Here is a 13867-nt window from a genome sequence, read left to right as displayed (position 1 = left end):
ATTTTACTCTAAGTGTAAAATCTGCCTCATAAAAGCCTATTTGGTTATTCAGATTCTGTAAGTGTAATAACAGGGCTACACTTGGTCTACATACACACTCGAACTTGAAGTCTGGCTGACCTTATGCTACGGTCATTGCAATGAGGCCACCAAGCACCTGGTGGCAGCAAAGCCCAAGAACTGGGATGTTTTTAAAGGCTGGCAGAAGCCCTAAATAAAACGTCAGGCCTCAGACAGAACACACTGGTATCCGAGCGGCAGCCTCATCGCTCAGATGAATCTCACTCCGAGGGCAGAAGCCCCCAGCAAGCGAAATATCCACCCTCCCAGAGGCAAAGGGAGGGTGGCTCTGTATGCTCTCAAAACAGCAGGGAAAACGCTGAAACGGACATAATGCTTCATGCTCAGAACACGCAGAAAGGAGGACATAAGGAATTCAAACTCTGCATTACAGAACGTGAAACCCTTGCCTTGGAATGATCTCCATCTAAATGTTGTAAACATTTTTTTAAAACAGGATTCACAGCACCCCCCGCAGTGAGGATGAACTGTACAGCTGTAGGTCTAGAGCCAGCGACAGAGGGATACGCTCTCCGCAGAATGAAGGGAAACCCTTAGCTTGAGCTGTACCATCAGCCCTGCAGCTAAACATCCACCCAGCAGGACAGCAGCAGGCAGGCAGGGTCTGCACTGAGCATACTGAAGGATGCTCCTCTTAACAGTTAAGATACTGCAGACTTCATGACTCATCGAGAGCAGCTCCTGCTAATTCACCTACTTCAACTCTAATGCCACACCAGTGAAGTCAAACTCAGTCCCTCTTTGCGTCCCCTGCAGGCTTCCTCCAATGTGCCCAAGACAAGAAGCTCTAAAACCCAGTATTAGGCATTTAAAAAATATTCTTGAGAGCTTTTGAATAGATTCATCAAAAAATTCTCTTCGACAAGTTGTAAATTAACTAAGTCAAAAAGTACTTGCTTAACTTAACTTGCTGAAGCAGTCTCTCTTAAAATAAAGTCAAATTAATAATCAGCTTCTCTCCATTTGCTTAAAAATATTCCATCTTCTGATTGAAAGGAAATGACCAAGGACGCCACAGTCCAACGGTCGGGGAATAAACCTGGCTTTCTGCACTGCCCGGCCCACCTAGCTACTGGTATTAACTTTGGCCACATTTCTTTAGTTGATTTTCCAAGAAAAATCAATGGAGGAAAACAGTATATGAATCATTGGAAAATAGTCATATGATGCATACAATTCAGTCTCACATTTTTAAGAGGACAAGTGGCCAGTGGCTCACTGGAAGCAGAGGGGGTACCCACTCAGTACTGCCACCCCAGCTACAGGAGCCGCCCGCAGAGCGGAGCCCAGCTGGCAGCTCAGAAGGTTTCAGAGTGAAACAGGGTCAGCTCCTGCAGACTGACTACCAAACAGATCTCAGGACAGCGAAGCCTGCAGGGCAGGAAGACAAGCGACATTCTAAGCTTGCTGGTCACAGACCCAAGCCACTGACACCTAGATGGGCCTCTGGAGGCCACCTGGGGACCCTGACGGTACTGGCTTATGGTCTGTTTCTTTTAGGGTCAGGAGTATGGGACACATTTACTCAGGAAGAGATTCTAAACAGGTAGCTTGTGGAAACAGAATTAGAACGTTTGTTTTGCAGGGCTGTTCTTCTGTTGTATCACCAAGGCGCCCTACAATTGGGTTATAGGAAATACGGTCAAAGGAACTGCGAGGCTCTTTTTTTAATAAAGCCACCCCAAATTCACACTGCCACCAGGACCCCCATTCCTCACCTGTCAGCTGCTGGAGGAGCTCGGACCAATTAATCTCCACAGCCCCAGCACATACACCAGGGTTTGCTGAATGAATGACCACACCTCAAGAGCCTTAAGTCAAATACTTTGCAATAACCTATGGTATGCTTTTAAATTCCTAACAGATGTCATAAAACAATTTTACTCGATGAAATGTTAACTTTTTGCCAAACAACCTCCAAAAGGAGAAAATGAGTTACTTATCACAATTCACCTCTGAAGAGCATTAATATACTTAACAAATGATTAGAAGCAAAAATACCAAGCATTTGAACCCACATTATCTCATTTAACAACTAGAGGCTTATTTTTTCAAAAACTCTAATCGCCCCCTCCTGGAGGGAAAATCTTAAACAGACAGGAAACACCTGTCCTTTTACCCCCAAACCAACAATCTGGAGTTGCACCAAAGAGATCCACAAATGTTCCTGGTCCTATCACAGTAGGCCCGCAGGTTCCTGAGCCAACGCCCTTTGCGTGCAAATGGCAAAGCCTCAAATAGGTTGGCTGCCACAAGTGCAAAGCTGCTCCATTTGGGTTGCCAGCACACGTGGGTGTTTTTGCTCTTACTACAGAAGACGACAAAGGCATATAATGAAATCATCCCTGCATTACCTATTTTAATGTCGCTGTCAATATTCAGTGTCTCGTTGGAAGGAAACATGGTCCCTTTCTTGTAATGCTGCTTACAGACTTTTAAGCCAATTCTGTTGCCTTCACTTTCTCCATAACCAAGGGTCCCCAGGGATATGTTCCTCAGGCGATGATACTATTAAAAATAGTTAAATAAAAACACTTATGAGCTTGAAGAGTTTCGTGAGAAGTTACAGCATATGGAATATATATTCAGCTGGGTTTTTTAGTGCATATATCATATCCCTCAATAGAACTCCCCAACATAAAATACCAAGGTAATATCCCCAGGTTGGGCAGAAACACACAACCTCATAGAACTCAAAACCACAGCGAACGTGCAGACAGAGGCTGCCACCTCCTCGGAGCCAAAGCCAAGGTCCTGCCGATCTCGCTGACCTCACAGCCCACTAGGGTCCCTCCGCCCCACCCCCCACCTCCCAAAGCCACACTGGCCTCCAGGCAATTCCTGGGGCTCCCCAGGCTTGCTCCCACATGGGGCCTTGGCTGTTCCCTCTGCCTAGAAGCCCTGGTTCTCTATCTGCTAGATTCACTCCTTCAGGCCTCGACTCAAATATTACCACCTCAGTGAGGCCTTTCCTTCCACCCAGTGAAAACTGCAAACATCCATCACTAGCACACAGGCAGCACCAGGCACTCCCAGTCTCCTCCCTGCTTTATTCCAGTTATCACTGTCCAGCATACCACTGAGGGCCGAGCCATCCACACCCACGGCGTGTACATTAACGAGAATTTACCACCTGCCTATCTGCACCAACAGGGCCTTACGGGCCACTGTCTTCATTCATAGGACTTTATTATTTCAGGAAACTTTTGCCCAGGGACATCAAAGTTGCAAACAACTGTATTGTTTATTTCAGGAACATCAAAAAACAAAACAAAACAAAACAAAACAAAACAAAAACGCATTGAAACAAATGATCAGTTTGGAGATTTAGTCAATTAACTCTCAAGAGTCTTTGCACACCCCTTCCCCCAACCCTCACCTTGCTATGTCCACCATTCCTAAACTATTATATGAATATCTTCACCCTGTTCTTATCAAGCTCCTCTCATCGAAAGACCTGCCTTAAACCAGACTTCAAGATCTATATCTGGGCTTTGCCCTCTACACTCGACTGAGCATGAATGGCCAAGGGAGCACCTCCTCTACCACTGTTGGCGGTGGGCTCAGGTTTGCTCATCCACACGGCTTTTTGGTGGTGTTTTCAGGGAGTCAGCATTCAGCACTACATTTCACTTCTTTTCGTTTGTCTGGCTCTCCCCCCTAGAATTAAGTTTTATAAGGACTGGGGTTTTGTCTGTCTCCTTCATGCTGTGTCCCCCGTGTCTAGAACAGTACCTGGTATATATGAGGTACTCAAATATTTATTGAATGAGTAAATGAATGAATGAATGAAAAAGAAAGAATAAAAATTTCTTGCCCTTCAACACTTTCTTCAGGCCTCCCAATCTGGTTTCTCAGCACTGCCTAGATACACACATATCATATCCTCCTCCACATTCAGCATTCAGCAAGGCTCGTTAGTGCTATGCATCAAAATCGAGACCCTGGAATCTGAGGTTTGGCCTCTCACCCATCAGACCTTCCGAGAGTGTGGGCTTACTCTTAGCTATGTGACTATTCGTGTACTCTCCCCATAGTAGTGGGTAGGAAGGGATAAATACAAATGGAAATCTTAAAGGAAAACTTCAAATAGGCAAAAATCTATTGTGTGGAAATGTAGCTATAAAACCTTTTTTTGGCAGGCTATGCAAAATTTAAATTAGAATATTTTAATATATGTATAATTATTTTTTCAAAGACAACAAGAGTAAGTGTCAATATATTCTTAAAGTAGAGGTAATTCACAACAAAATACTTGCCTGATTAATAGCAAAAAAGATGCTCTCATAGGCGTCCTCTTGAGTATAAACACTGCAACTGTAGTCATCTTCATCTGTGCCAGAATATCCTTTCAAAAACAAGTGCTTAAAAGCAGCAGCATTTTCTTCTTTGAAAGCAACCACCAGCTGGTTACTTAAACCAAAACGAACAAGCTAGAAAGAAAAGCAAATAGAAGTATGTGGATTTTGCCCTTTACTAGGGGAAGCAAATGCCTTCTTACTCTCATCAACCCTCACCTATAAACATCAGCAAGAAAAATCTCACTTTACTAATCACACCAATGTCGAAATACAAGAATTCTTTCCCCCAGAAGTAACCTCAGCAAGCTACATCTGCCACCTGAAATGGCATAAAATTAGGAGACATGACCACTTCCAGGGACTAACCACCTTACTGGCCTTTAATGACAGAGAAGGAGAGGAAGGATTCAGTTAAGTCTGAATCCACTTTTCTTACACTTAAATTTCTAATTGTTTTAAGAACGGCTGTGTATTTGACCTTTGAACAATGCGAAGGTTAATCTGACTTTATAGTTTGCCCTGTGAATTCGAGGATTCAACCAATCACCGACCGTGGAGCACTGTCGTGTTTAATTACCGAAACACACCCACGTAAAAGTGAACCTCCGTGGTTCAAACCCGCTATGTTTGGGAGAGGGTATAGCTCAGTGGTAGAGCATTTGCTTAGCATGCATGAGGTCCTGGTTCAACCCCTAGCACCTCCATTAAAATAAATAAAAACACAACTGCCTCCCCCAAAAACAAAAACAAACAAACCAACCCGCTATGTTCGATGGTCAAGTATACTTAGTAAAGCACTAATTCATCCACTTTACTATTTGATAGTTAAATCAAAATGATTTAAAATTTAGAAATTATAAGTATTTCTAAAAAATCATAACTATGCCTCACATGTGGCTTTTTAAGAATGTTTTTGAAAAGTGGCCTATATAATACTTACTCCAACTAAGAGGTAACATCATTGTCCCTCCAGCCCTGCAAGAACTTGTGTAAGATTTATACCTAAGGGTTCCTGCCTCCAAGACCTACAGCATCAAAGCTCCGTATACCGCATCCCAGCCCAAGGGTAAGTGCCCAAGGGCTTTCTTCACCAGGAGTGAAAATAGTCTTTCTGCCCCAAGGTTTTCTTCAAAATCCAAGCAGGGAAAATGATCAAGCACTAAATGTTCGCCCCCCTCAAAGCCAGGCAATTACACACACAAACAGCCTCTCTCTCCACACACACTCATGCACACTCTCCCACACACATGCTTCCACACTCACCTCACACTCTCACTCTTTTGCACACTCACTCCCTCACATGTGCTCTACAGCTCTCTCTCTGTCTCTCACGTGCACACACATACACCGACACACCCACGCAATGGCAGAAGTCAAACCTTTATAAGCCCTGCCCCACACACCCTTCCCCGTGGACCCACTTTATCTTCTCATCTGCTTTATCAGATAATGAGAGTCCAGAAAATTTGCTGCGAATCTTCACCCTGCCAAGTCACCAAAACAATTTGGGGCTGTTGTCATGCATGAAATCAGCACGTTCCACCTGATGACCTTGACCCGTGTTATCTGCTGTCACTCCTTCCAGATGAAACAAATGTTAATTTGCATATGCAAACTTACCTATTTTAAGTGATTTATATTTCTTTAGCTTTTGAATTTTGTCTGACTTTTTGTCAAGGCTAAATAATTTAAAATATTAGTTACTGCTTTTCAGCAATTATCGTACTCCAGGCACCGTACTAACTGCTTTACATGCATTATCTCATTTACCAACGCATCAGCCCCATGAAAATGTTACTACTGTTACCCCAGTTACATATGTGGAAACTGAGGTTCAGCTTCATTACACTGCCCGACTCACTGAAGTAGAATGAAAGCCAGTCTAACTCCAAAGTCATGTGTGTTATGCCACACGATTTCCATCTGCTGAAAAATCTGCCTTTGAGACTCCTTGTAGAGAAAAGAATTTAGGTGCTAGTTCTCCAGGACTGCAAATACCGTTTGAGAAGGTACGTAGATGACACCCTTTGAGTCTCACCAGGTCACATTCCTCAAATATCAAGTCAAGGGATCGGGCAATTGCTAAACCCAGCTGTGCTGAGGGAAGTGTCAGATAAGAAGTCCCACAGCATCCAACCTGTGCTGAAAATCAACTGAAGGCTAAGCGTTCTTTCAAGCATATGATGTCTATCAATGGGGCCTGTAGGAAATGCCAGAAAAGGAAAGGCCATGTTGCTTTTTGAAAGCTAAAAAAATAAACCAGGGAACCAATGCACACATGACCGTTTCAGGGTTTATTAAATACTGATACACAAATGAAGAAACTGGTACAACACACACGGATTCGGTTCTTCATTCCAGGTTTGCCGAGTACTTACTCCATGCCAAGCTGGGATACAAAGTGGACAAGGCTGACACTGCATGGTGTGGAATGACAACTCTTCTGTCCTGAGTGCCAGGCACTGTGCCTAAAATTTATAACTTTTACTTCTCACTTAATTCTCCATCTCCTATGAGGGAGATGATACACTGAGCTCCACAAGGACAGGAATTTTTTTTTCTTTTCTCCCCACTACTATATACTCAGAAACTGGGATAGTGGCTACCATGATGTCAGAGTTAAATACTGAATCTGTGATGAATAAGATCCCATTTTATACACGTGCAACCTGAAATCAAGTACCTTATCCAGGTTGGAACCGCTGGGAAGTGTGAGAACGGGGATCCCAGCTGGGTCTGTTTGACTCACCTGTTCCTTCTCCTGACCCCTTGGCCACACTACCTCTCAAATGGAAATGCTGCCAACTCTAGATGTGGGGATATTAGACCCATTCTTCTCACACTCATAGTTAAGCTAAAGAAACCCCCAAATTGAGTGGGGAATGAATAACTTGACCAAGAGATCAGCATTCAATTTGCTGATATTTTCAGCTACCAGCTTCTTTAAGCTCAAAGCTCATCAACTCAACTTTGGGAATGAGAGATCATGAAGGTATGACCTCTGCTTGGAACCACCTGCCATCTGGCATCAAGAACAAGAAATTTCCTCCATTCTCTTGTTCATAGAGTAAGCTAAGCTCCACACATGTGGCCCAGCCTCAGGTCAGAAGAAGGATTTCCCAAGCATCTCTCAGTAGAGGAAAGAAACCCTGGGAAGGAGATCACGAGGTCCCCTTCCTGCAATGGCAGAGCCAAACACCCCTACAGAGCAAGAGTGACGAGATGATGAAGTTGGTCACATGATTTTGTTTTTTAAAAGGGGCTGGCCAAAAAATGCACCCTAGCCCCACTGACTAGATCTTAAGATTTACTGAGACTATGATATAAGACAGAAAAATAATTACACATTAAGAAAAAGAATATGAAAAGGAATATATGTGTTTACATGTAAGACTGAAACATTATGCTGTACACCAGAAATTGACACAACATTGTAAACTGACTATACTTCAACTAAAAAAATTTTTTTTAAATTACACATTAGGTCCAACCTGGCAAAGATTGTGAATTTAAGACCTGATTATGAAATCAATGGAGTAGAAAATACTCTGTACCAGGTAAACACAGGATACCACTCTAATAATATACAAAGAACATGGGAGGAAAAGGGCAGAACCAGCAAAAGAATGCAGACAACTTCTCTCAAGATTATAAACGACTGCAGAATGCAGAGCAGGAATGTCTGAAAAAAAAGTTTCCTTCTCATCAACCTTGATAAAACGCCACCCTTCCAACCAAACTCGAGGATGGAGTGCTAAAAAAGATAGAAAAAGAGGAGGAGGGAAAAGCGGATTGGCAGAAAAGATACTCAGCACATCTGTTCCAGTTAGATATCACTCAAGGAGCAAAACCTGTTAGAATGGTCCCACAGGGGAACACATGTTTCATCCGGAGGCAGGGTATGCCCCCCGCGGAGCACACAAATATTAACTCCCAGAAATATTCCATTAAAAGTGAAGTTAGTGATGCAGCCCGCAAGGGTACTAGCGAACTAAGGAAAACCACGTGTTAATCACTCAGTCAAGGCTGGTGGGGGAGGCGGACTTCAAACAGCTCCTGAAAGATGAGGGAGAGAAAGAATTCCTCTGGTTTTGGAGGAGCAAACAGGGCAGGGCTGGGAGTCATTGGGTGGTGCCATCTGGTGGGGATTTGGGGAGGAAATAAGAGATGAAAACCTGTTGGAAAGTTAAGTTGAAGGAGACTATGGACATCTGTGAATTCCGGGCTATCGAGTCAAAATTTTATTCTGTGGGAAGTAGGGTTCTACAGAAGTTTTTGAGCAGGAGTGATGCTATAAAGGCATTCTAAGAAAAGTTAATCTGATAGGAGCACTGAATGGGCTGGTATGTACGGAGATAAGAAAGGTGGACAGAAGATGAATTCCAGGAGCAGCCTAGTTAACTTGTCTGTATTGCTAGAGTGCAAACTCTGAGGATCTCCATCTAGAAAGAAACAGTATGAGAATAAGACTGCAGACGCCAGAGCCAGACTGCCCAGGGGCTCAAGTCCCGCTCTGCCACTTCCTGGCTGAAGGACCACAAGCCCATCCACACAACTCTCATCCACACAAAGTGGGTGAAAACTGAATCTACCTCACAGACTGCAGAGAGGGTGAAATGAACTAACAGACGTGAAACACTTACGGTGCCTGGCACGTGGCACATGCAACGCTGCGTATGAGCTGTCCGTGGTAACGTGGTCACAGCTATATTCCCAAGAGAATGCTCAGCATATGAGGTGCTTCATACATATTTTTAACTAACAAGGTAAGAGTCTAGAGAGAAGACAGTGAGTTTGGCAAAACACAAGGAGATGCAGCTTTGAGGGAAAACCCATGGGATTTTAGTAGCTGAGGACGAAGAAGGTAAGTCAAAGAGGGTGACGAGGCCTTGTGCCTAGGAAAGTTAGGATTTTAGTCACATTATTAGATCAGGAAGTTGGTTTGGCCAGAGAAGTAATTGGAAAACAATTAAAATTAACCAAATGGCAGAAGGGACGTTATATCTCCTCCTTCCAAGCAATACTGACCACAGGCCTATTTCACAGGTTGTCAAAATTGAATCTTCAAAACCAAAAATTAAAATGAAACATTTTTTTAAAAAATGCTAAGCATATACATTTCCCAGTGGCCCTGCATCTCGCCTCTGTCGTTTCTTTGACAGGAACTTGCTGACCCTAAAACTTGAGCTGAGAGGGTGTGTCATGCAGGGACAAGACCTCTTTATGAACACAGAATAAAGATGAGACTTTAGTAATGGCAGGGACTGCCTCTCTCATTTCTAAAACTATATGGAGGTCTTTTCAGAAAGGCATTTATTTTTCTGTTCCAGAAATCACATCTTTACAAACATTTTTACAAGGATGGCAGGATGATTGTTTGCCAGTGGAGCCTAATATCCCAAATCACTACTGTTTTTAGAAGGACACGTGTTGGAAGAGGAGGGTAATAGCTTAGTGGTAGAGGGCATGCCCTAGGTCCTGGTTCAATCCCCAGGACCTCCATTAAAAAAAAAAAAAAAGCACGTTTCAAATGTAGTTACCTACAGAGAAGCCTCCCTAAAACTGGCTTAGTGCCACAAGCCCCGAAACTAGATGGAGATGGATAACAAAGTGCTTAACAAGCTGAATTTAAACAAAAGGGCCACATGCAGCCTTGGGACACTCTTGATAGTGCCTTGGGGGGGGGGGTGTGGGTTGAAGGGGGAGTGTTTACTTAGAGCACTTAGCTACTGATAAACAGAAAACTCAGCATTCCATAAATCCAAAATCCAAACAGTCCAAAGTGCAGATTTCCAAAGTGTATTTAAAGATGAGCGATTTCAAGCACACAGATCGCTTTGGACTGGGCAGCCTTCAGCAGCCCACGAGCCTCATTCAGATACAGACAGCCCGCCTCCCGTACAGATCTCGTGTTATCTGTATCTACAGTTCCTGGGACAGATGACCCGTGATCACTTCCTTAAACAAAGCAGTCATCTAAACCGAACTTCGACCTACCACCTGCCCTTCAGAGTCAACATCAGTTTACAGTTTTATGAACGTGAGGGTGGCCTTTCAGAGCAAAAGTCAAGGACAGAACACGTGAAAACAGTTTCATCTTGGGGTGAGGAAAAGAAAACAAACGAACGGATCACAGAATTTACCTGTGTGGTGACCATGACTATCTTCAAAATCTGCAAACACAGTTTCCATGGAATCTGTTGTCTGGCTCGGAATTTTTCACAAGGGTTCATGAAGTAAAACTTCAGGTCTTCCCTCAGACATTCTTCTTTCACCTCAGAATCGAGATGAGCCATTGAATCTCTGCCACAGAAGATCAATTTTTAAATACACAGAATAGCCTGTCCATCAGAGAGCTCCTGAATAATACTTCCCATTCACCTGCTTTACCCGTTCTTACAAGCAAAATTCTCTCTCCAACCAGTGAACTCTTTTTCACTTCAGAAATCTGAAAATTATTCAGGACCTTCTATCACCTGCCTTTACTCGTAGCTAGCCAACTTTTCCAAAATGGCCATTATCAAAATGACAAAAATAGGATTTTATTTCCAAGACTTGACAGTTCCTACGTCTTAATATATAGCATTCACCTGTCACTGGAATATTAACAGAAACTGGATGGAACACTTTCATGATACCCCAGGGGTAAAGTCACAGAAATTTAGTATAGACTAATGGAATTAAATTGTTATGGAAATAAGAGAACATTTGTTCTATAACTCTATACTGAAAGGAGAAGGATTATGTCTCTTTGGATGATATATCAGTGATTATAAGATTTCAAAATATAAATATCTTTAAAAAATTAAATAAAGCATCTCTCTAGTTAGATGATATAATAAAAAAAATTTTTTCTTTTACTATTTCAAGGGCTCTGGACTCAGGAATGGGCACATAATCCAAGCTAGGTCAAAAAGAACCAATGAGATGTGGCCACAGGACTGTAATTATAATTGATGGAAGAGATTCAGTCTTTTCACTAAGTAGTCTCCAAAGTGGGGTGTGCAAAACATCCGTTAGGAGAATAGAAAATATCAGTACTTCTATTTTATTCTTCATCTTCAAAACAAAACACTGAACTCTAATAAGTAATATAACTATAGAATAACAGTGGTATATAGTAGCATACAATTTTTAAATAAATGTATACACATCAGGGATATGTGCTTAACTTCTACTGGTGAATATGTAATCAGCAAAGTTTGGGGATCATAAACTTAACACATAGACTGTGAGTCTAGAGTTCCTAGAAGTCATCTCGCCATCTCACCTGGAAGCCATCATAGAACTTGCCAAAGGGTGGAGCTAACACAGAAGAACAGACAAGACTGCCTAATGACAATGTTTTAGTTCCTGGATCCAGCTGTGCCTGAAGCCTTCAATCTAACTAACCTAAAGCACAAAGAGAATATATTTTTGTTAGGGTTAGGGTTAAGGTTAACACTTCCTGTGCTGAGCGATTGTGCTGGGTGCTTGGGACACAAAGCTGAACAGGTTCCCTGACTTTCAGATGCTCAGCATCCAGTAGGAGAAACAGAACTGTGAGTGCAGATTCACAAGTTATCAAATAGCTCAGTGGATGCTGTACCATAAATGCAAAAAATACTACAGAAGCAGGAGTCTACCTTGGGCGAGCCGGGTTCTGAGAGCCCAAGGGGAGATCCTCTAACAGGTCATATCACGTGGAGTGGTGAGTGCTGTGGCGCACTGGACGAGGAACGTTGTGGGAGGCATTTCCAAGAAGGTGGCATCTTAACTGTGCCTGAGAGCTACATCCTCCCACATGAACCTTCAGACCCCTGAAAACACGCCTATGGAAGCCTCTGTGGGCATGTTTGAGCAAAACCAAACTCAGCGTTAACCACCAGCACTTCAGTGGATCAGTGCTGCTAATGTGTCCAAACTGATGATTCACAACGTCTCTTCATTTAGTAAAATAAAAAGGGCATCTGAAAAGTTGTGACCGAACCCTGAGAATTAGCCCCTGGAAACCCCTCCCCCGCACACACCCTGGCCTTCAGCGTGAGAACCACTGTACTGGAGAAAGAGGAGGTTGCTTCTCGAAAACAGTAGAGCGAAACACAGGGCATGAGGTCAAGTGCCTGTGAACACCCTGTGTGCCAAGCTCTGCCAGAGGCATCTTCCCGCCTCCCAGGAGCTCAGTCCAGTGGAAGGGAGAGATGCGAAGAGATAAAAGCATAATAAAATGTGTTAAGTGCTCTAATTGAAGTTTGCACTGAGAGAACAGAGAGAAGAGAATTGATGCAGCCCAATTTTTTCGAGAGGCTTCAAGTAACTCTTCCAGCTGCTGGTTTCCTCAACTAACACGGCCACTAAATGTTCAAGAAATGATAAGGGGTAAGGGGGGTGAGGCGGTCGGTATAGCTTGGTGGTAGAACACACGCTTAGCATGCACGAGGTCCTGGGTTCAATCCCCAGTACTTCCACCAAAACAATAAATGAATTAAAAGAAATGATAACTGATGTTAATATTACGTTATGAAACCTTATTAAGAAGGTAAGTCTCAGGCAAAGAAAAAAAAGGCAAAGTAGAAGATGATAAACATGGGGCTCACTCACTGTTAAATTATTCATACTTCTGTACCCTTCCCGAAGTTTTTCACTTAGGTATTTAGAGAGGAGTTGTAGCCCTGCTAGCATTGTGAAGAATAAAAAGAAAAATTAAAAAGCTAGCATGAAAAACTTTCCCTTCAAGAGTACAAGAGCTGAGTTGAAATATAGGATATACTCATCAAATGTGGTCAACTTGATGATAGAATGATAGAAACACAAAAAAAAATATTAATGATACGTTAGTTCCAAAATTCTGGTAACTCCGGGGGAGGGTATAGCTCTGTAGTAGAACACACGCTTAGCATGTACAAGGTCCTGAGTTCAATCTCCAGTACCTCCTAAAAATAAACCTCCCCCTACCAAATAGTAATAATAGTAATAATAATAATTATTATTACTATTATTACTATTATTATTATTATTATTCTGGCATCTCAAGGAAAATGTAAATGTGTAAGCTTTCTAAACTTTACTTTTCTGAAGTCTCCTTCTTGTTCCACTCTTCTCAGTTTGTGGATTTTCCCCGAGTTCCCTGGTAGGTAACATGCGTGCGCACAGGCATACATATAACCAGGCATCTTAACACTATAACAAAAAATACAATGGTGCAAAAAAAAATGTGCTAAGAGAAAAGAGGGAAAACTAAAAACCAAAAAGAGAAAGGACAATCTCCTAAGACTAAAACATTCCTGCATTTGACACACACACCCTGTCTAGGGCTGAGAACTGGGCTGGGTGTTCGGTACAGGAGGCCTGAAAGCTGCAGTCACAACTCTGTAAGCAAGAATTGAATCAGCAGGGGGAATACTGAAGCTTCCATCACAAATGATGAAAATCACCAGCAGGTTTAGAAAAGGACAGAGAGCTGCTAACTGGGGGGAACACCACCAGGGGAAGTGAAAGTGACTACA

The 13867-nt window shown here is 42.7% G+C and overlaps 1 protein-coding gene across 7 annotated transcripts in view; it reads right to left on the bottom strand.

The window, feature by feature from the left end:
• Positions 1–13867, bottom strand: part of MCOLN2 (mucolipin TRP cation channel 2) — a 49805-nt gene that overhangs the window by 25252 nt on the left and 10686 nt on the right. For 6 of the 7 annotated variants that reach the window (XM_064493386.1, XM_031465497.2, XM_064493391.1 and 3 more), the window contains exons 2-4: positions 10526–10685; positions 4341–4514; positions 2436–2589 (exon numbers count right to left, since the gene is read on the bottom strand). In XM_064493386.1, coding sequence (XP_064349456.1) covers positions 2436–2589; positions 4341–4514; positions 10526–10685 — 488 coding nt within the window. Of the gene's footprint in view, positions 1–2435; positions 2590–4340; positions 4515–10525; positions 10686–11652; positions 12844–13867 lie in introns of those variants that run through there. The other variant, XM_064493387.1, reaches the window with a different exon arrangement.

Source organism: Camelus dromedarius, chromosome 14, assembly GCF_036321535.1.
Source record: "Camelus dromedarius isolate mCamDro1 chromosome 14, mCamDro1.pat, whole genome shotgun sequence".
NCBI lineage: Eukaryota > Metazoa > Chordata > Mammalia > Artiodactyla > Camelidae > Camelus > Camelus dromedarius.
This window is presented reverse-complemented; position numbering and strand designations above follow the sequence as displayed.